We start from the raw sequence: 23,716 nt of genomic DNA on the forward strand, positions 1-23,716 counted from the left end.
ATGCTTTAAAATCTCTCCAAGTATTGAAGAGTTAAAGCTTGCTGTGTGTGCCTGTGACCTGGGATGTTAAGATTCAGCCAGTGTAGTCTGGCTCCTGCGGGAGAGCCCTGGCATGCAGACCCAGCAGCAGCAACCCAGCCCTGGATCCTGCCTGGCAGCTCTCTCCCAGCAGGAGCATTTCCCAGAGAAGCCTGCCCTTGCTGAAACAAACCTCACTGGAAAATGGCAGCTAAACCCTAAAGCAAAGAAAGCACTTTGGTGCTGAAGCCTCCAATTTCACCTGACAGACTATTACTCTATTTATCTGAACTGCACTCAGAAAACTCCAAGGATTCCCTCATTCTCAAAAGTATAAACAAGTTTCAGTTTCTCTTTCACTTAAAAAACCTTGTCTTTTCACTCAGCTGGCATCTGACTTGCGCTGTTAGATTCTGGGCAAGTTTTCACCACTGGGAAAGTATTTTTTTAGAGGATCTGCTGTCCCCACTCCTTTCTTTCACTTTTTTTCCCCGCCTCTCCCAAGGAATACTGACTAGCCTTTAAGAGAAAGAAGGTTTCTTAATGGCCAGTTCTGGTGAAATTAGCTTTTGAAATTTGAGCACATTTTAATATAGCATTGTTTCCAAAAAGTAAAATGTAGAAGGAATAACACCACCTCTCTGTGAAACACAGCATCTTCAACAAATAACACTAGCTCCCCCACCACCCACACCTAGGCTCAACATCATATTTTCACTGAAAGTTCCTAAAATACATCTTTAAAGATAGCAGAGGTACATATTCATTATTTTTCTACTATTTTTTTTTCACATACAAATTGAGTACAGATTACATCCCTGCCAATTTTGTTTCCAATAGAATAGGAAAAATAAAACTATAACAAATTGCTTTTATTACTTCCTTAAACAAGAATTGAAACTTGTCCAAAAAAGCACATGAAAGACTAACTTTGATGACTTGAGCTTTTGCCAGACACAGTGGTGATATAATAAAGCAAAAACTTAAATGCGTATTAATAGAGGAATAAGCAACTGGGCATTAAAAGAATGCCTGATTTTAATAGCACAAAGTGGGTTAATTGGTTCATTGATGGCTTGCACTAAATATAAAGCAGATTTTCAATGGAAATACTGTATGATTTATATCATGTTGTCTCTATTCCTAAATTCCTTCAACACCAAGAAGCCCTACTGACTTTGGGAGCATCTTGGTGTGCTGTGATGGTTCGTCAGGCCTGATTAGCAGCACAGTAATTAAGCATGGCCTTGAAGAAACAGCTTCATTTATTTGGCACAAGAACTATGAGTACACCAGGGAACCACTTTTTGTGTTTGTCTAGTTTCCTCCCCTTAGGGTGTAACACTGCTATGCCTGAAACCACCAGGAACTTCACAAAGGGTTTAAGGGGAACCAAGACCAGATCTCACGGGTCACCTTGCTTTTGGCTGGGGAGAATTATACTGGAAACAAACTGAACCTTCTAAGTGACACCTGTGGCTCTAAAAAACATTGTCTTTACCTAAGCAAGGGTTGGCTCAGCACAGGGGACACATGTGGGGTAGGAGAGTGTGGGCCCAGTAGTGCAGGTGTGGCCAAGATGCTCTGCACTCTGGCCAGTGTGGGGAGCAGGGACTGGCCACCACCCCGGGGCTGCTGCCTCCTGGTGTGGGCTTCTTTGACCAGCTGACTGGACCTGGGTGCCAACTTCAGCACTGGGTTATCAGCTCATCAGCTCAACTTTCACTGCCTATTGCACCTGGGGCACCAAGAGTAGTGCTTGGCCTTGCATCCTGGGAGGGCAGGCATGGGCTTTAACGCAGATAAAACACAGCTTGCTTCTCCACTGCCACCCGCCTCTTCTCTGGTTACAAGAAAAAAAGAAATGTTTCAAAGCAAAACCCCATGTACTGACTCTCCACAAACACTTCCATTTAGCCAAATGATACAGTTTACTTAAGCACAGACCAGAAGGAAGGCGAATACAAGGGAGAGATCTACCGATGTATCTAAACCTCCCTTTTCTAAAGCCATGCACGAATCTCTTTTAAATGTATTACAATTCATCCTCTGTTTACTTTAGGCAAACAGAAAAACTCATGGTGGAGCACTCGTTTTCGCAAGCTAATCAAGAACATTAGGTCCCAACAGATTCATTTAATAGAAATATAATAGCCATTCCTGCTTGCTTTTAATCTCGTCTAGCTGCAAATGCTAAAATGAACAGCGAATTAACCCTGCCTTGGAACAGAGATTCTTTCACAGCTGATATCATCTCTCTTATGGCTTGTAAACACTCCAGGCTCCCTGTATGTGCTTTCCTGGCTTTCGCTCTTTCCCCGCAGCAGAGGAGAGGAATGGAGAGGAGAGGAGTGGAGAGGAGAGGATGCTTTGGATTGCATGCAGCTAAGAAGGGGAGGAATAGGCGAGCTCTAAAGGGAGGATTGCCTGTTAGCACAATGAAATGCAGTGCTGCCACCTGAAAACAAGGCAGAGATAAAAGGTGGATGGGAGAGTGAGTTTTGGGGCACTTTTGAGGAAGGGGGGGGGCTTTCTGTGCAGGACCAGCCACTCCCTGCATGGCTCTCCCTGATTTACCAGTGCAAGTCAAGGTAGTAAGACAAGGCCATTCACGTGCTGACATCAAATATAAGATATTTTTCAAGCAATTTGAGATCTTAAACTGTTCATGGATAGCAGAACTAGCATTAGAACGTGAAAACAGTAAAAAAACCTATCATATTTCGTAATGTATGTCATAATGAACAAAAGCCTTTAAAAAAAACGGTTTTCACTGTGCTAAAGTAACAATCTAGACTTGTTGTAAGTATGTTATTCTTACAAGTAGTTCGCAGTTATTCTTGAAGGCAAGTCTTGGAGTTTCCTTAGCATAGTGCTGCTGGGGAAAATTTTCAGCATGTCCATCTTCATCTCTAGCCTGAAGGGAAATATAATGGCCTATTTAGGGACTTACAAATAATGGAAGGAAAAAAATAGCTAAAAGCATAACAGCTCAGATCATTAAAACAGACGGGAATCCCAAAATACAACATTATTAAAAAGTTTCTTTAAATAGTCAGTACACCTTTTAGATACGAGAACTTGGGATGCTGTTTTCTTACATAGCTTAGATTGAACATGCAAATTCATTGTGGAGTAATAATTAAAACAACAAAAGACAAAACCAAAATGAAATATTTGAGCTGGAAACTGTGAGAAACTCAGGGTTTCAATTTACTCCATTGCATTTTTCAGGATTACATTACATATGTACTTGTTTAAACTTTTTGACATGCTTAAGTGATCCCTAGATAATGTACTTGTATTTTCAGTTTAACAGTAAGGCCAAAAAAAAAAAGTTTTCATACTCATAATTTACATGTAATACTATTACAAATAAATTGATTCCCCCTCCATGTTTTAAGTGAAGCTTTGAAAGGAGCAATCATCTAGTGAGAACAATGATCCTTCAGTCAAATGTGGTCAAAATATTTAATGACAAAGATGCATTAAAAGTTACTGGTTATTTGTAACTACGCTGTTAATTAAGAAAGCTGAAGTTTAAATGGAGACATTACCAGAGCCCATTAGCAATCCTGCTCGCATATAGTATTTTTCCCTTCTCATCTCGAGCATTTTCTGCTTTTGAGTTAAAGCAAAAGGGAGAAGCAGGTGAAAGGAGGAGTGTCAGCAATACGCTCATTACACTGTTCATTTGAGTGACACTTGCACTCCGTTCCGCTCCATCTCATCTGATTCCTGACTGTTCGCTCTCTCCCTCTCACAGCCTCCCGAAATTCACAGCTGAGCTGTCTCCCTCACATATGGCTTGCATATAATTATGCACATTCCATTTTACACTGCATTAAAATGATGAGCTCCTGGCTCCCTGCCAACCTATTTAAATCAGCCCCTGCCCAAAGAAGCCAGGGAGAGGAGGAGGGCAGAGGCGGGGTGACCAGATCGGGGGCGAGGGGTGCGGGCAGAGGCAGCGGGGCGAGGAGCAGGTACCCTGCTCCCCATCCCTCCTGCTGCCCCGTGTGTGCTCCTGGGGCGGGGGTGTCCAGGGATGCCCAGGTGCCATCCGGGCACACCTCGGCGCCTGTGGCAGCACTGGCATATTGCTCGCCCCTTGCGCAGCGTGAACCGCCTGTCGTCGCATGTCACACGCCCAGCACTCAGGCTTTTCAGCGTTGGCATTCATGAAAGATATTTACACCTTGCAGGCTCTGTGACTTGTTTGTCTTCAAACAGGCTTCTGCCTCTCCCCGAGGAGACGGGGTGGGAAAGGGGAGACGTGGGCTAACAGTACTGTCGATTTTTAGGAAAACATGAAGGGTCTGCACCTCAACGAAAGCCCCTTGACTCCAGCAGGCTCTGACTCGGGCCTCTGCTTGCCAGCCATGGGGCGTGAACACAGTTTGCCCAACAGAAAATGCCATTTTTAACAGTGCAAAATTAGTCCAAAGGTGTATTTTGAGAAGTACCTAAAAGTGATGATTATTACAAGAACTGGGAAGTGGGAAACAAGTTTATTCTGTTTCTAGCAGTTTATAGGTATTTTCATTCTACACCCTCAATAGTTATGGGGTAAAAAATGTTTAAAATTTTTCTTTAAAACCACAAGAAAGAGGATTCCTGAGCATCTGAAATCACTCTTATATTGACAAAGGTTTAAATGCATTCTTATTATTAGTTTGAAACTGAAACCTCTCTGACACAATTTGTCTACCTCCATGCTACATGGAATACAAAGTTCAAATCTGTATTTTCTGAACCTCCCCCCCCCCTTACTCTCCCTACCCAAATTCTCATTCTGAAAACAAACTTTGTCCTTTCCTCTCCTCCATGAAGGAATATGGGCAACTCACTGAAGCTCTTCCAGGTCATCTAGATGACAACTGGGGGATGAATGCCTTAAAAATGCCTTGCACAAATAGAAACAGACCTGTCAGCTCAGGAAAACAGATGCCAATGGGATGCTCAGTGATGGACAGCTAGGGAGATATTGGTGGGGCACAGGTGTTGTGTGGGGCTCTGAATCGCTGTTGGTGCCCCCAGATCCCTGAAATTTTATCTTGGCACCACGCAATACATTGTGCATGTGACGGCTGGCACACTGTAACCTGCCAGTGACCCTCTGGAGCGTTATCTTGCTGCACACACACACCTTGTAAAACAAATGGATATCAGGGTGTTTGCAGTGCATCTGTCAAAATATAGAGGCAAACCCCACTGACCTTGACCCGCTTACCAAAACTACCAGTTACACAAAGGTTATTCACCCCTGCTCGTGGCAACATGCCACTGATCCTACTGATCCAAACTTTGCTTTATTTAATTTTGGATGTCACTGAAATTTCTAGTATCAAAACCTGTTTAGCTACATACTGCCATAATTTGCTCAGGCAGCAGAAATATACCTAATTTAGCTAGCTGGTTTCCATTGTGAAAAACACCTACTCTGACCAGGACTAACTCTCCAGTATCTTAACATTAATTCATTACTACCATACTCCAGTTGTAAATAATTTGCAGAAGGAAACACTCTTAAAATGTTCATCCCTGTTCTAAGCACATTAAAAAAGTGGATCAGAATTTATCTTGCAATGGTAATATTGTGATATAGCTGTGCCTACACTGACCCACTCTCAACCACTGCTGCACACCAGTGACTGCCTTGGTTCCCCAGCATCTCAAGCTCACTCGCAGCAAGCCGGCATCTACAGCTTTGCCATCAGGCCTGGCTGCCATGGGAGGCTATTGTTGAAAAGAAAACAACGGCAAAAAAACGCAAGCCAAATCTGTGATCACTCTGATTTTTTTAAAAAAAGCTTTAATACTGCTAAAATCATTATTGGAATGCTCTCATCAAAAAATGTATGTCCGAACTGCTAGATGTGATTGATTGCATGTATGTAATATATGGGACAATATGACTACTCTCACAGCACTTTTTGTTCCAGGACAAAAAAGGCATCAGCTCGTGTTCTGAGGCCTGGAACCATGGTTAGCACTGCTAGTTTTATCAGTGCAAAACTGCTGCAACTTCACTGTGGCAGTGCCTCTCCTGGGATTAACTGAATCTCCTAATTCAATACCCTCTACTGGCAGACAGCCGCCTTCCCGTCAGCTGCATGGGATCCGAGAGGGAAACCTGCCCATCGCCAGCCCCTGGGGACACCGGGCTGGACACTTGACAAGACCAGTGGCACATACACACACACACATCACCTTACTGCTACTGCCAGCATAGAGCACATTGCCCAAGGAGCAGTGTTGGCAAAGAGGATCTAGTGAGGAAATGGCAGTTGACTTGGTGGAGGTGGTCTGGCTGTAAGGTCAGCCTGATGATGGGTTGTGTGGGAAATCATGGCCTTTAATTGCAGGTTAGATATCAGGAAGCCCTTCTTAATGACAGGTACAGCAAAGCACTGGAGCAGATTGCCTAAGGAGACTGTCAAAGCCCCATCACTGGACATTTTTAAGAGCAGATGAGGCAAACATCTGCCAGGAATGACATACATGGAGTAGCTCCTGATGTGGGGAAGCTGGACAGATGAGAGCATCTCCTGTCCTAGGTCCCTTTTTTCTCTGCTTTCTACTGCTGAGCTTTGAAAGAAAATGGCAGGAGGCTAAGGAAAAAAAAAATTAGAAAAAAAAACAAACCAGAAAACAGGATCTGAAAGGACCTCTCTGAAAATAGCACAGCTTTTGATGTTCAGAGATATGTCTGCTCATTAATAAGTGCATGATGACAACTATCTTTGGCTACAGAAACTGTGCTATTTGCTCGTAAGCCAGCCAGCCTATATTTGTGAAAGATGCCAATAGTTTGGAAACAGACTATATATTCAGTCAAGATTCCTTTTTTTAACACAACGGAGGAAGAACAATCTACAGCAGAATTTCATCCTCTCCAAGGAGCGTGGATATTTGTTTCTCCTTATTCTCAGAAGAAAATTATCTTGATCCAGACAGAGGATTTCTTAGCTTCAGTGTAAGTCTTTTTATGCAGCTTTAGCCTTGGAAGAGGAAATCTGTGCTTACATTTTAATATTAAGGGCAGGATCTTATGATAGTATAAGTCACAAGGCAGGTCGAACCAAATAATTTATTAAGATGGAACTTGCTCATTCAAAGCTTCCACTAAAATGGGACAATGCATTTGCAATGAAATCCTACTGCTTAGTCCACAAAACTTTAATGCCACTTAACCAAAACCACCTAACATTAAGAGCAACAGTCACTTGAGTAAGGCAGAGTGACAGAATATTAGTCTGCTTACTAGGGATAAAATTGCCGCCTAATTTCCATAAATGTCCTTTGAAACAGATGAAACACGGGAATGTTACCCCCAGATATGTTGAAGGCGGCAGGCATTAGTTGGATGTCTCTAGTAGGACAGAAAAGAAGCTGCAAGGAGCTGAATAGCGTTGCTATAGAAGTGCAGATGACTGCATGGAGGCTCCTGTCCCGTGGTGATGAACAGAGGAAGTTCACATCACCCTTAATACTATTGTCTCCAGAGGCTGGCTGCAGATGGGAACTGAAAGCTGTGCTTCCGTTTTCCACCACAAAGGTTATCTTTCCTTTCACTGAAACTCGAAGGAAATCCTCAGGGAGACCCTAATCCTTGAAATTCTAGTTCCTGTTCATTTCTGTTGTCCCAGATAATCAATTATCATGCTCGCTACATTCACTGCACCAGCAATAGTAAAAATAGTACTAAACTTCCACCTGCTGGGTATATTTTTCCCAGAAATATGAACATACTTGCTGTCGTGGTGGGGGAGCCCAACATCAGGGTCCTGGGTGGTGGTGCTGTGCTGGGAATGGAACAGGGCCAGGGAAGACGGTCCAGAGAGGATGTTCCCTGGTTCAGCAACCACTCAGTTACAGGAATGAGCCAGCCCTCAGCTCAGAGAAAGTCTTCCCTCAGGAAAAGCTCCCACTAATGTTTGATGAGAGGTTTGCTCTTCACAAGGATTTCAGGATTTTCCTGAATCACAGAGTGATGGAATAAGCGGTATTTATTTGCTTGTTGCCTCTCTCAGCTGCACTCTATTCACTAATCTCCACAGTTGTAGTATTTTACCACTCCAAACCTCTAAAATCTTCTCAAGCTTTTTGAAAAAGTCCCAGGTATTTTGAAAACATGTCAAAACCAGGTTGCATAAAATCTCCCAAGACTCAGATCAGTGAAACGGAAGGACCAAAAACCACACTGGTTGTTTATCAAGCTGTTATCATTTACATCCCACAAAAATTGAGGTTATCCCTTTTGCCTGACCTCCTGTGACCAGTACAGGTTAGAGGTAACCACCCTACCCAACATTTTCCAGCCTGGGGTCTCTTTACCAGCAGTGGCTCTCTGCACACTTGGTGGTGGTCTACGGAGAGCTTGCAGGTCACATGCTACTAACTCCCCTTGTTTCCAGCTGCTAAAATGCATTTAAAGACAGCTAAAAATACATTAAATACTTTCCTAACATTATTTTTCCATGTAAGCAACTGCTGTAGTCACCACAGGAATGTTATTTGATCGCCAAGGGGAGGGGAAGTGGTCCGCGAGACAATCTGTCTACTGGAGGTGATCTACAAAGTTAAAAAGAAATTCGGAATATGCTCTCTTGTAACTTCTTTATTAAGTATGCAAAGAAAAACCAGAAGGGCTTTTGCTGACTTGTTGCCTCCTCTTCTCTCCCCAAACACGCCACATGAACACATGTACCAACACACACGTGCACATCTCCACCCAGTACTTAAGTTAGGAACCGAGACCTTGTTTATGCTGGAAGAAGGCACCAGTGGACAGAAGCCAGCCGAAAGGCATCACCGTGACAAGCCAAACCTTGGGACTGCACGTGCAGCTCTTCCCAGGTCCTGAGAAGAGGGCCTACTGCAGGAGACAGGTTTTGTTGCCGTTTTGTTGCCTGGGATCTCTCCACAGACTTCCTTGAAGTCTCCCCCTAGCACTCAGCTGCTCCTGGCTCCTACACATTAGAGTACATACTACACAACTGTGGAGTCCCTTTCCCAGAGTGAAGTTACATGGTCCCCAAGAAGGAGCAAAGATATCCCTGCAGAGATGCAGTCCCTAAGGAGTTGCAGAGCCTGAGGTGCAATCCCCTGCAGGCATCCTCAGCAAGACAAGGGTCCCTATCATTGTCACAGCTCGTGCTCACAGCTGCTCTTGCCTCACTGTGACATGTCCAGTACAGACAGTGATGAATCTAGACCCAAACTCTAACCTTTGTTCAAACTTCAGTTGCCATTTCAAAGGCAAATACAAAATCTGAATGCAAAACTACTAGTGGCAGACTGGATTAGAAACACATCTCTAGTCCACATGTTTAGGAGAAGGTTTGGTGTGGAAGTGACTTCAGGAGCCAGCAATCTGGCCAGTGTGATTAAGCCCTGAGAAAATACATAATTCTGAATATCCTGCAAACTTCTCCACTGTGCTGACAGATGAAATACTCCCTGACTTCAAAAATAAATAGTCACCAGGTCAAACCTGCTATTCTAACCAAACCCAGCCCACACCACCTCACCATCCCTTTCTGAACACATGTAAAATCTCCTGACAAACAGGCAGTTTTGCTGAGAAAAGCCGACCCAGAAAAAATGCATTACAACAAAGAAGGAGAAGGTGCCAAGCTGTGGAATGATAGGGCAGTGTTTCTGAAATTATCCTTGTCAAAGCAACTGAGGACTGTCACGTTCATTTTCTTGCATAACTGAAGCACATTAAAAAATCCAAACAAATCTGCCTGCAAATCTGAAAAACAGTTATTTAAGGATCTTTTCTTTTTTTTAATTTTTTTTTTAATGTTTGTCTTCCACAGGCTATGGTTCTGAATGGTCCAGCTTTATGTATTAAATTTTTCACTCAGGATTTCATGGTATAAAATTCTCCACAGTGTATGTTTAAAATGCAAGCTGCAAACTCCATTATAATGTAAGGAATATTATAAGTGGATCAAAAGGAAATACTAATAACAGTACTACTCTAGTGCCTGCTAAAGTAATAACTTCCATCCTACTTCATTTAAAACTTACACCAAAAAATGGATTCACCTTTCTGGATTCTATAAACATTTTCCTCCCCTTCCCCCAGTTTTGCTTCATATACTTTGTAGAAGAACCCTGACTTCCTGCTGGACTTCTCATCCTTCTAGGAAAAATCAGGATTTTCTTTTAATACAGTTTGCAATGCTCTACATTTTTGGCCCTTTCTACCACAGTCATAAAATACCTAGAAAAAACTGGTGATCATTTTCAGCCTCCCAGTACATCCAGAAAGAGCAACTGAAGCAAAAATAGCAGTGTCTACTGCCCTGGATCGCTTTTCTGATTTTTGTAGGAAGAGGAGTAGAAAGTTTGAAATGTTAAATGACTCAGGCCCACAAGCAAGCCGAGGTGGTACAGCCTTGATCCAGTTGCTCAAGCAGGGAACTGCCTAATGGTCTCAAGTGAAAACTCTGCATTAAACCTCATATTCCCACTGCATTCCAGGCTTACAGACTTTTCCTTCCTCTATCGGCCAATACCCGGGCAGTTTCTGCAGCTTTCCCACCTTCCGCAGGACTGCGCTACCCTTTCCCTGACAGCTCATGGCATGGTGATGTATGAGAAGTGTTCAGGTGGCTGCCTCAAAAGCTAATTTTTCAAACTGCACAAACCTTTAACCATATAATAAATTTTTTATAACCACTTCCAAATTGTCAAAGAATAAATATAATAACAAACACATAACATTGAAGTAATTTGAAATAAACTTTGTTTATTGCCCCTTTGAACATTTTTTCAGCAAGTCACAGCTGCGTGGGATCTTCATAAACGTGAGCCTATCCTGCTAATCTCCCTCCTGATTCACGACAGGCCGGATCCAGAGACACTAATGGACCATGCCTGACAGTTATTGCAACATATTCAATACACGGCCTAAAATATGGCCAGGAAAGAAATGAAAATATACTACAGACTTGCCAGTAGCTTCCATTTTTGTAACGGGTAGCTCGCACCAGCATAGTCAATAAGCATTCCCTCTCTCTTCACATTCCCTGATTATTATCGTTTATGAGATAAAATCAATTTCCAAAGTATTCTGCGTGTTTCACTGTCAGGTAGCTCAAGTATCCCTTGTCACCGCTGCCATTTCTACAAGGGTTCCCCTGTCCAGGTGACAGATTTGGGCACAGGGCAAGCACACATTTCCAATGAGCCTGCCAGAGAAGCAGGGAGACAAATCACAACACCAAGGAGGAAAAAAAAAAAAGGAAAAAAAATCCCAAAACAAACACCAGAAAAAAACCCCATCAGATGTTGGTAAGGTTTAGCTAAGGCTCACAGACCAAATAAATCACTGTCCCTAGCGAATTTGTTTCAATGCATTTGCGTATTTCAAGCTTTTGCATTGTTAATACCAGAGCAACAATGCGGATTTTCTCTGATTGCAGTGTCACATATATGATTAATCATCTTGACTCAGAGCATATTTTTTTAAAGCAATTGCAGGCTGGTTTAATGAACTCCTCTCCTACTGGCTTTTATAGACTAGTCATGATCAACATACCATTAAGATAAACCTTGTGCCCCATCCCTCCCCCCTCTGACAGCTTGCCTTATTTGCCTCACAACAGTCAATATCCAATTAAGAGGCAACGGATTTGATCGATACAGAAGGTAACAATAAGACTTAAACAGCTGGCAAATTCTACATGCACTCTTTTTCTTCAATTCCCATCTTCGTGATACAGAAACGCTTCTGTGCTTTGAATAAATGTAGAGAAGGAAAAACAATGGCCAGATCTGGCTGGTAAAGCTTCCCCTCAAATGGGCTGTGTCTGCAAGCTACTGTACAGCCATAAATGCTTGTCTGGGGTCACTGCAATACAGGCATGATCCTATTCTCTCTATTTTCTGTGGCCTTTTAAAGGGTGAAAATAGAAATCTCTTCCTGATCTGGTTACAAGCCACATGTCACGTGGGTCATTCACACATGAAAATGGAGGGGCTGTAATATTATTAAAGCAATCATTTATGAGCTGGGCCAAGGGACCACTGGTCTGAAGAGGGGGGCAAAACCCAACAGGAACTGAATGTAGGCAGGAGAATGGGCAAGGAGAGGGTGAAAAGGAAGAAAGGGAAGCTTTGATACAAATGACATATTCCACAACCTTAATATCATCTCCCAGTCTTTCTGCCAATGATGAATGGCTGCAATAAAAGGTGGGATAGTGGCACATACAAGCAGAGAAGCAAAACCTGCCTGGTGGTGAGGACAATTCATTTTAACTCCCAGCAGCCCAGCTAGAGGTCAGGGACTGAGGTCGCAACATTGCCACTGCCTTTGGGTCTAACACCAGGTACAATACTTCCTCCTCATCTCCCAACACCTCTTTTTGAGGCTTTAATTCAAAGTTTTGCTTTCAAAGACGTTTCACAGAGCGCTAGGCTGGTACAGTCCAAATGAGGAACCCCTCCTTTTTCAGGATTTCCACTCCATTTTAAATAAGAACTCATGACCGTGTGGAGTGCCACACTCTCACTGACAAATGGGACCTAACCCAAACACTTCTGAGCTTGCTCCCAACACTGGCAGAAAGTTATTCCTAAATTACAGTGGCATGCCTGTGTTCTCTACTGCCCACTGCAACCCTCTGTCATTGGGAGGGATTCCAAGAACATACATCATGTCTAAAACCAGGAAACTGTCTGTTCAAACTCATAAGAAAGCTCAGAGCGCACAGATCTTTTCAGGCAATGGAAGGGAACCGACCATAATTTATCTTCCCAACTTGCCTTGGGATTTGAGAAGTCCCATTCTGAGTTCTCCTTTCTGTCACAATAAGATGGAATGTGCTGAAAAACACCTCTGTCTTCCCAGCTCCCTTCACTGCAGTCTTCCACGGGGAGTGGTTGTGAGTAGATCTTTGGCCAGGTTTCTGAATCTAAAGTAATCCACTTCTAACTGTTCCCAGCAGTTTACTCCAGGCCTCAAGGTTTATCAGAATACATCTTTTTTTCAACTCTGTGCATTGCTATTACAGAAAAAAAAGATTATACTACTTTAACTCTTAAATATAGACGTAAAAAATGAGGACGCTTCCACTTGAAAAAGGAACAGAAAGAAACACATTTTTCTGTCTTCTGCATTCAGGCAGGTGGCTCTGCCCCTGACTCACCTGGCCCCTCACCACACAGTAGAAGTCTGCATGTTTTGCCATGTAATCCTGTAATCCTGATTTTGATGGCTGGACTTGATGACCGATTTTGACTGTTGGACTGATGATATTAAAGGTCTTTTCCAACCTTAATGATTCTATGATTCTCTTTTCAACTTCTCACTCTCAGCTCCTGTCTTGAAAAGCATCCCTTAGAGCTTCACCAGACTCTGCAAACTCCCAGTTAGCACTAGATGTCTCCTCAGGCATATGTATGAGTATTTACATGCCACCTCTACCATTTCATGGTGGCACTGTCAGCTTTTTAAAACTTCCATGTGTTTATTCCAGACTCTTATGTGTTTGCCCCTTAGATAGCTCCTACTTGCCAATATATACTGCAAATACTTAGCCAATAACCTTGCTTACAGCCCTGACCTTCTTCACTGTTCTGTGGACTATTCAGCGTCACCTCAAATGTGTCACCCATTGTGTTGCTGGGCCTGCTGAAATCCAGCTGTTGGCTTGTACAATAGGTCTGCTGCCACAGGTCTGTCTCATTTTCCTCAAAAACAGAGCTATTGCTTCAACAGGGAAGAAAAAAGATGTGGATAGGACTCCTCCACAAAACTGGTACCACAGCTGCAGAGCTGGGAGCTGCCAAAATCACACCCCGGCACCGTGAGTGCCCCTGGGTCCTGCATTCGAGGGCTGGACTTAAGGCAGCCTGGTGAGCTTTGCAATATTCAGAGACCAAAGTACTCCTGATGTTTCTCCGCTCCTGGGCTGTACATCGAATGCTTGCCTCTCCTGTCTCCAGCACAGGGACTAATCTATCTCAGTTTAAGGCTCAATTGAAAGGATGTTCCTGTCTAAGAAGAGTTTGGAGAAACCTGCAGAAAGGTGGCCTTTGGTCTATTATCCACTGTGCACAGCTCCACAAATTCCCCATTGTTTGACTGAGATACAGAGGTCTCTGTCTTGGTCACAGAGTATATTGCAGTAGGAGGCAGCAAGGCTTGGAGGAAACTGGTGCTCTAATTACTACCACTACATGAAAGTACACACGCATCAAGCAAAGAACCAGCTCTAAATAAACACTTTAAGCACATTCTTACTCTACTAAATATTGCTGCTACCTGAAAAACTTCATGTAACTTTCTATTCCCTGACTTATTCCACTAAAATTCAAGGCCCCATTCTCTTGCCTGCATCCAGACCACTTTGCATCAGCTTTCTAAAGCACAGGAATGGTCTCAACTTCTGTTGTTCTTTGTGCACTTTTTCCATCTGTGCCTAAAGGTACTCTAAAGTGAAGAAAGCACCTACTTGCCCCTCACACAATCATGAGTGAAGTTAAGCTTAGGCAAAGGCCAGAGCTAACAAGATAACCACTGGGGTAGTGACAGATGTTCAGCCTAACATAAGATTGAGGCCAGTAGACAGGAAAATCCATCTGTGTTTCCCAGTACTACTAGCAGGAGGAGGACTGTGGTGGTAGCCATCATCTTTTCATTAGCAACAGGCTGGTCAGAGAGAAAAGAAGCCGAGGAATCATCTTTTCATATGCAGAGTGTGAGTTCCAGGAACAGAATTACCATTTCAATTAATTGCATCTAACTATGTAATTAATGTTCGTGTCAGTTTATTACAGGCATCTTCACCATCGATGCTGTGAAATGCAACTTAGTGACTTTTTTTGTGGGGAACGAGATGGAACAACCATTTGTCTCACTTCCATTGTTTATATATTAATCGTTAAATTGTTACTAGTATTATTAATCTCATTATCCTAATTACATGTGTTCTGTCTTTTTAGAGTAGCATTCCCTCCAGAATTAGACTGTTTCACACATCTCCATTGTTCCTCTCCCTCAGTTTAGAAACTTGATGGGGAATCACTGGCATCGAAGAAAGGTGAAATGAGTATTGAGCACAAGAAGCAGCAACATCAGCTGCTTAGCAGGAAGGGGAAATCTATGAGTGCTCTTTAACAACCGGCACACTTCACAGCATACACTGGCAGAACATTCCACACGGCAGGAGGTGAGCCTTAAAAAAATTGGTCCACTATAATCCTTTAAAAGCAGCCTGGGTCTCTTTCTGGAAGTCTAGGTCATGTGCCTGGCACTGCCTCATATGGTGTCTCTCTTCCGCCATTTGTTTATTTGCTTCTGGCAGTTTTGGCAGTGAGGTATCGGAGTGAAATGCACACCACTCCATACATATGGTGGGAAGAATCTAGTGCATCAGTTGAATGCATACTGTACTGTATACACATTCTGTTTTATCTCTGAGCACAGCTGTGCTGTAAAAGCTTACAAAATGTGAAGCCTTCTGTGCAGCAAAAACATCGACAGGAGAAGCTGGCCTATAACTTATTAGGTTGTGACACAAGCCAAAAAAAGCCGGAGTTACAGCTGACAACTCCTGGCATCGTGATGAAAAGCACAGTGGCTCAAGTTAGAGAGGGAGTGTCAGCCCTAGCTTCATGTTTTGGACTTTCACTGCCACGGGTCACAAATAGCATTGCTGGTTTGTTGTAGGACAATGATTCCCAATCCCAGTGCATGGCTTCCAGCTAGTGACTGAAGCAAACAGGCAAATCATCCCCCCGGTGCCCCACTGAGCTTGCAGGCAGCTTGCACTAGGAAGGGATTCAAGGAGGGGGTGGGCAAGAGCCAAAAAGCAATTGTGCCTCTCTTCCTCGCCTTGCACAGCAGCCTTCAAGCTGGTATCAGTCCTGCATTCCCTACTCCCCCTGCAAATTGGACTGAAGGTAGTGGAAACACATGGTAGGAAATTCTCCTGCGCTGGTTGAAGCAGATGTCTGGTAGACTTCTTTTTACCACAACCTTGAAACAGGGACTCTGTATCTAAATCTGAACCACGTGCATAACTATCTGCAGTATCCCAACTGTCTGAAGGCCAGGCACTGACAGCACTTGGGGGGGTCCTTAAGAATGGCCACTCTGGGTCAGATCTAAGGTACCTTAGCTCAGGTTTGTGTCCAGCAGCAGCCAGTATCACCCTCTTGAGGAGAATCTGAGGAGCAATGGGCTACCAGTCCTTCCAGAGGTACAGACCTGCCCTGAGGGCAGTGGGAACGGGTGTGTAAGAGGTTTGATAAGTTAGTTTGGCCTGTGTGTCCACAGTTCCTGGATTTTTTTCACATATATCTCTGTGAAGTGCTGAGTTAGGTGAGATCATAGTACATCTCCCTCCCTACCTACTGACAGACTCCATATGTGCATGTATGTGTAGGCAGAGGAAGTGTGGTGAGTAAAAAAAAACAGAGAAGGGAAATGCAGGTGAGATGGCATTTTTAGGATGCAGAGGAAGTGCCCTGATAAGAAAGCCATGACTGAAAACATCACATTTGCTTCCCAATCCATAGGAATGAATTTCTTATGCAGCTGAGTGCTGGACCTGTCAGGGCTGACCTGTGTTGCCTCCCATGGATGCTGTGAGGGCTCCCCAGCTGTAGAAAAAAATCCCTCCTGTGCAGCCTCTCTACTGCCTGAGGTGACATTGACTCTCAAGGTGGGCTTCTGGCTTCAGCAGCTTCCTTGACAGATACAGGTTGTGGAGAGTATCCCACAAGCACTCATCCAGGGGAATCACACCCTTTTCTGCTCCTCCCAGAAACTTATTTTTCTCAAGCAGGACTCCACCTGATTCCAAGGGAAAAGGGGAGCTTAACCCTCCTGTCAACAGGAGCTGAGGGAGAAAGTCATCCCATAAGGAAGCTTTCATCTAGCTGCTACTTCACCTCTCAGCTGAGAGGAGACTTCCTTCCTCTAGTACAGTCATGATGGCACCTCCAAACTCTCTCCTGGGGCTGCCCAAAAGGCATTGCAGGAGTCCTGCAGCAGGGCACTGGCCCTGCAGGGGATGAAATACAACCCCCAGCCAGTTTTAGCCTGTCTGCCTCGTCTCGTGGGACCACAGTTGCATGGCTTTTACATTGCACTCTGTCCACTGCCTTCTTCCTGCCTGGCTACTCCATGGCAAAGGGGAAGGGGGACACGACTGTCACACTTTTAGAGGAAGACAGACAAGAAAGAGCAATTTAAGGCCCAGTTAGACATTTTGTCACCTCTCCTATCAATTATACTAAAATAAAGGAGAAGCAAGGGAAGAGAAAAATAACAAGCTCTTGCCCCAAACTCTAATTGCTGCTGATGTTAGTTCATTTTCAACAATTGACTTTAATTGCATCTCCACACTGGGTAAACTTTCTTTTTCAAAAGTTATTTTAAATACATGGCAGACTGCTCCTTAAAACCTGGCCATGGTCTGCACTAAAGGAAATAGTATAAATGAAAGGCAATCAGAGCTTTGGAACAGTTCCTACATAAGATATTCAAAAACAAGGACTTACCCACTTAAATTTAAAAAAAAAAGAGACAAGGGATGTGATAGTAGTCTATGTAGTATGCTATATTTTTATGATACCAAAAAAACCTTCCCATATTTTTGTTACCAAAACAAAAGTAGCTAGTAGCTATCCATTAACTATCCACTGTTTCTCTCAATGTAAAAAGCTAGAGTTTCAATAAATGTGCAAAAAATTTACAAAATAAGTCTTTGCAGAACAAGCCACCAAGCTGGCTGGTGTGCAGGTCAAAACCATGCACTAATCCAGGAGAAGTGTAATGCCTTTGGAAGAACATATTCAGCTATTAACAACAACAGCATAAGCACTCCCACATGAGAGTAGTTCCAAGGAACCAGAAGAGATGGCCTCAAGGCAAGGAGCCCTGAGTCTGGCCTGCAGGCTGACCTCAGGTGGAGTTTTTGGACATTCATGCCTTCCTGCAGTCAAATTCTAGGAACTGATTTTGGAAATGGGAACTCTAGATCTGTTTTCAAACCTTGAAAGTAACCCATGGAAATTAGTTGGGGCTATCATTTCTGCCTCCAGAAAAGGGTAATTAAATTGTTTCTGAGGCTGGTGAGAAACTTCAGTGATGGGAGTTGATTTCAACATTTACAGCAAACACAGCTACACACTGGCTGAGAGGTGGAAGGGTAAAACACAGGTGTATATCTCCTGGTGGTACGGGACACAGACTAGCTTTTCTTCTTATACATGCTCTAGGAAAGGTGTGTCACTGAAGGGCTTTTGAAAGCCAGGAGGTCACAGCTTTTCTGGCCTTCCAGCTGTCTGTTCATACCACAAAAAAAATTCTAGGAATCTACTCCTGTTGTGAGAAAGTTCAGCACTCTTGAAATTCAACAACTTTGAATATCCTGACTTGAGCCAAAATGAGACAACTAGATTTGAAACACATAAATATCCACAAGAAAACAGGCACATATAATGAGTACAACAGAAATAAATTTCACTCTGACTCCTATCTTTCTTTTCTTCTGTTTTACCTGCATTTGTGAGTTCAATTACATGGTCATCCAGGAAATCAACTTAGATCACACTCCTAGAGATACATGAAGCAACCAGAAATGTCATCACTCTTGTGATGGCTTTCAGCAGGGATTTAAATCTTTCTCTCTCAATCTAAGGAATGCAGTGTTGCTCAGAGGAATTCAGACAATTACAAATGAGCATCCTAGAAAACACCACTTCTGGAATGAGAGCTAGCTAAAATATTACCAGCTACTCAGAGATTTTACCTAAAACACATGATCAGGAAGGGAAAGGGCAGTTACAGATAATAGGAAATTAATTTGTCTAGACCCTCAGCAGGACCTTTAACACATGCTTTACTAAAAATGGGATTAAAAAAAAATACTAGTCTTGGACAGATTTTTAATAAACTTTGACACTACAGTTTTACTAGTTGTAAACAACTTTCAAAATCACCTTCAATAGCTCTATCAGTTTCTATACCCAAATCCACAGTCTCCTGCCACTGTCAGTCACTTGCTAGATAACAGGTGGAATGTGGTAACATTTACGGAGTTCTGGGACATGGAAAGTAGAATGTAGTAAAGGAAAAGAAGTAAAACCCTTGGCTGTATCACGATATGCCATTTCTATTTAGCTGGTTCTGAGGAAAAGAGACAATGGCCTCACTATGTGCATAAATGCATGTATGAACATGAATCTCTAGGTTTAGTTCCACTACTCACAGGAAGTAATTGGAAACTTTAAAGTTAGTTAACATCCTAAACATCCTAAAACTACAACTGTTGTGAAGCAGCTACAACAGTTGCCTCACGAAAGGGTGGAGCTGCCACACATAGCTGTGGCTGGTCAAATGCTATGAGAGCTCACAGAAGCCTATGTGGTTTTTATTTTCTTTTTCTATCATTTTTTCATCCCTCTTGGCCACCAGGTGCTAGTTGCTGTAGACAGATCAATGCAGGAAGCAGAAGTTCTACAGAAAAGGAGTTTCTAAACCACCCATGTTGGATAAACTAGATCAGATGAACTTGCTTTGTGTTTTTCACATTCTTGCTCATCCCCACACACACCAGGAAAACCTGTGTTATTCTAGATTGACTTAAATGGAACACAGAATAATAGGAGACCCATGTCTAGGCTGTGGCAGGGAACAGACCTGGAATACACACAATAAAATTGACAGGCTTGATGGCTGAATGGATTTAAGCAACAGCTGGAATCTGATGAGTCTAAAATCACAAGTAAGCTGATCAGGAGAATAAATCTTTCATGGATTACATTCAATTAAGTGCTCTCACATCACTGAGAGGCAGCTAGACATCCATGCACAATATATGCGAAAACTAACTGGGTTCCAGGTCCACCCACTGAGGCTGAAAGCACAGAAATCTGGGGTTTGTCTGCCAGGCTGGGTATTGGACAGGGGCAGTTAATGTGAAAAAGTGACCAATGCTTTTGTAAACTCCAGACATCCCTCCAAAGGTATCCTCTCTCCATACACGAAGAGGGATTGTCTTTAAACTGAAAGAGGGTAGGTTTATATTGGATATTAGGAAGAAATTCTTCACTATGAGGGTCGTGACACACTGGCACAGGTTTCCCAGAGGAGCTATGGATGCCCCATCCCTGGAAGTGTTCAAGGCCAGGTTGGATTTGGACCCTGAGCAACCTGGTCTAGTGGGAGGTGTCCCTGACTATGGCAGGGGAGTCAGAACTGTATGTTCTTGAAATTTCTTTCCAAAACAAACCATACTACAGTTCTCTGATAAGCACCCAGCTCCTTTGTATTTGTTACATGTAACATGCAGGAGATGGGCTGATTTCTAAAAGCTGCCACTCAATAAGAAAGACAGCAAATTTTTATGCCAGCTACTTATAGCCAAAGAGCAGAAAGTGGCAGAGCCAAGCCCATCATGCACACAAAGGCTTTCACTCCACAGGTTCCTGGGGCACAGAAGCTGTGGTGTTCTCAGAAAATGTGAAATAGCCTTCATGGTTGAAGATCAAGTCTCCGCAGTAAAACATCATGAAACAGTAAAGGCAGAGAGGCAAAGAACTGAAGCAAAATGAACCAACAACTGACTAGAAAGACAGCATGTCTCTTGGGAAAAGTGTTTAATTGTGACTGATTTTATGTTGCTAATATTTTTCATTCATTCCTTTCATTCATTTCTCATTTTTCATTAGAGGAAAGTTTTAAGAGGAACTGATTTCTTTCTGAAATTTCCCATTAAAAGTATGTCACAACAGTAATTAAGACAGGACAGAAGGAGATTGTGGTGTGGGTTCTAGATTTATACAATAGTGTTGGAGTGGGGAGCCCATGCAATTCCCTCTAACAAGGTCACTTGGGCTTGGATTTTCAGAAGACCTGGTATAAATTAAGTAAACAAGGTCCATTTTTGGGGTTTTTTTCAGGGAAATCAGTTGCTTAATTTTGTCTTGTGCTTTCAGAAATTTCAGGCTTGGCAAAAGGAGCAAAGGAAACACTTTCCTCATTCCAGAGCTGTGATGATGACAAGTCACAAATGCCCAGCTGCATCAGGGCTGCCGAGATGTGGTGTTCCTTTGGGGTGGCAGGATACCCTCCTGCTCCCTTCGTGGGTGCTCCGTGGAGGAAGGGGCTCATGTGGTGCAGGGTCACCCACCTGGCTTTCATGTGCTTTTGTGGGTGTTCTTCCTCTCCTGATGGGAGCATGCACCTCTCTGACTGCTACAGCTCTCGATCGGAAAGGAAAATAAAATGGCAGAAGCCCACCTTTCCTTGACATGTAGCTGTTTGTTTGTGGGAGAGGCTCCTCCCTGTGAAACTCTGTCCAAGCTGCAAATTCATTGCAGATCTCCAGCTGTCAGCTGGCCAGTTCACAATTACCTTAAACACTTTGACCCATACGGTGTCCTGAGTATCCATCAGGCAGTGGCTGCTGTCTCAGACCAGTTCTGACAGACTCCCCCTTTGACAGTTACTACATCAGATACGCTCGGCTTTGTTTTTCATTACAGCAGTGGCTTTCTGAGGCCAGATAGGGTTGTGCTTTGCTGTCTGTCTTATAAAATCAACCTGTAACTCAAAAATTAAGCTGTGTTTTTTCAAAGTTTTTTTACTCCTGGTAATAAAAATATCTGTGTGTCAGGCTTTCTTGACCATTACCCTGATGATTCTTACTGAGGTGGGAAGTCCTCTAGTCATTCTCCAGGCACACTGACAGGGACAAGATACATCTGGGTCAACACAGGAAGCACACAGAGCACGCAGAATCTCTTTGTTAAACAAGAAGGTGCTGTTTTTAACTACAACCTCATTTTAAGCAGAGGCCACTAGCCTCTATTCTTCAAGGAATAAGAGTAGTGTGATAAAATCAGCACCAGGAAGGACACAGGATTAGAAACCGGGGTCAGGGAACAAGGATTTAGGAAGTTGAGAAGGTGTCCCTAAATCTCAGAATATGCTCAGTTTCCCCAAACAAAAATCTACTATTGGGGTCTTGAAATCTGAGACTCACAATAGGAACACGAGCTCCGTCAAACCAGCCGGGTTTTCTGCAACTCTGACAAGGAATTTGGTGCAACAGCTCGTGAAAACAGGTGGTGAGTGTCCAGTTCAGACTGGGAAGTAGTGTACTACTGTAAAATTCCCATCTTCCCACCCCTTGATTTAAGAATTTCCGTGTCAAAAAAAATTGGTCAGCTCAGCAAAGAGACTGAACTATCTTGTAAAAGCCTTGTCTTTTTAATTGCAATAGCTGTGAAACACACAATGCATCTTTAAGGCATTACAGTGCTGGTAATATAAAAGAACTGAAATATTTGCCATTATCTTATCAAAATATCAGGTCTGCAACTTATAGGAATATTTTTTGAATGGTAAGCCAGAAAGACTTGCTTTTTCTTTCTTTCTTGGGTCACATTCACAGCAATGCAAGAGCAAAGAATAAGCCCCTCTGTCTTTTGCAGAATTGATTTGCTTCATGAAAAACCAAAACCCACTTTCTCTTGCCAGCTGAAATAGCTGCCATTGTATCCTTAAGTGATATCATTAAGAAACATGTCAAACAGAGAGAGATGTGTTTTTCCCAGGTATTCCTAAAGCCATTGAGTACTACAAGTCAGAGCTATGAAATTATACTGCACTACTCCAAGCATTTGTTTCTCTTCCCAAACAGAGCGTCATTGTTCTTATTTAAAGAAATAATCCTCACAAAGCTGAAATAATTATTCAGCCCAAACAGCCCATAGCAAGGGAAACAGTCTTTAGACAGCTGTCATGGCTCAGTCTTCCGGAAGCTTTGATTTTAATCAAACTCATTAAGGAAAGAAATTAACAGAAATTAACAGGAAAATATCATAATTTGTCTTGTTTCAGAAAGCTTGAATGGAGACAAAAGGCTCTTTAACATGACATGTAATGTGACCAGTCAAAACTCTCTATGTTGCTGAGTCTCGCAGGCTGAGTAAGTCCGAAGCTGCTTGTGCTGCAGCTCCACAGTTTGGTGCAGTGAAATGAAAATGGTAAATGAGAATACCCTGTCTTTGGGCACTAAGGAGCCTGTCTCCTAAACACCTGTACACTGTGTGCCCGTACAAGCATGCAGGAATGTTCGAGGTAATGAATATGCTACCTGCAAATATCTTAGAGTAACGAAAGATGAAGCGTAATAAACTCTCAAGAGAAGGAAACCATCTTATAGATAGTTCATGACAACTGTTTCTTTTTGCAATACTCTTCAAAGGAGTGGAAAAAAACTCCCACTTATCTTTTCAGATACATATTAGGTATCTAAGTAATCTCTGACTTCCCATTCAGAAGCACAAAAAGGAACATACCACCGTGGCTTTTAATCTGAGTGGAACTGACAGAGGAGCACATGGTGTTGTAAGCAGCTCAGAAAGGCAGCAATGAAAACATTGACACATCCTGGTTTAGTGTCCTCAGCCTCTCCTCTGGCTCTCACTGGCACACTCTTCCTTGACTGAGCCTGCTACGCTGCTGCCTCATCCCAGGAGAGAGCCACACACACCCATCCACAACGTGGGACCGGCATCTGCTCAGTAGCTGGACTAAAATCCTGCCCTTCTGGAACCAACAGACTTTTACCTTTGACTTTCAAAGGGGCCAGGATTTAGACTGGAGATAGTTATGAAAAGGAAAGCCATGGTGCTTGGGACCAGAGGGAAG

At 43.1% G+C, this 23,716-nt stretch overlaps 1 protein-coding gene across 2 annotated transcripts in view; it reads right to left on the reverse strand.

The window, feature by feature from the left end:
• Positions 1-23,716, reverse strand: part of LOC104691671 (sine oculis binding protein homolog) — a 113,220-nt gene that overhangs the window by 46,715 nt on the left and 42,789 nt on the right. The window contains exon 5 of one of the 2 annotated variants that reach the window (XM_010403283.4): positions 2,840-2,935. The exons of the other annotated variant lie outside the window; for it this stretch is intronic. Within the exon in view, the coding sequence (XP_010401585.1) occupies positions 2,840-2,935 (96 nt within the window). The remainder of the gene's footprint in view (positions 1-2,839; positions 2,936-23,716) is intronic. 2 annotated transcript variants of the gene reach the window in all.

This window comes from Corvus cornix, chromosome 3 (genome assembly GCF_000738735.6).
Source record: "Corvus cornix cornix isolate S_Up_H32 chromosome 3, ASM73873v5, whole genome shotgun sequence".
NCBI classification, from domain to species: domain Eukaryota; kingdom Metazoa; phylum Chordata; class Aves; order Passeriformes; family Corvidae; genus Corvus; species Corvus cornix.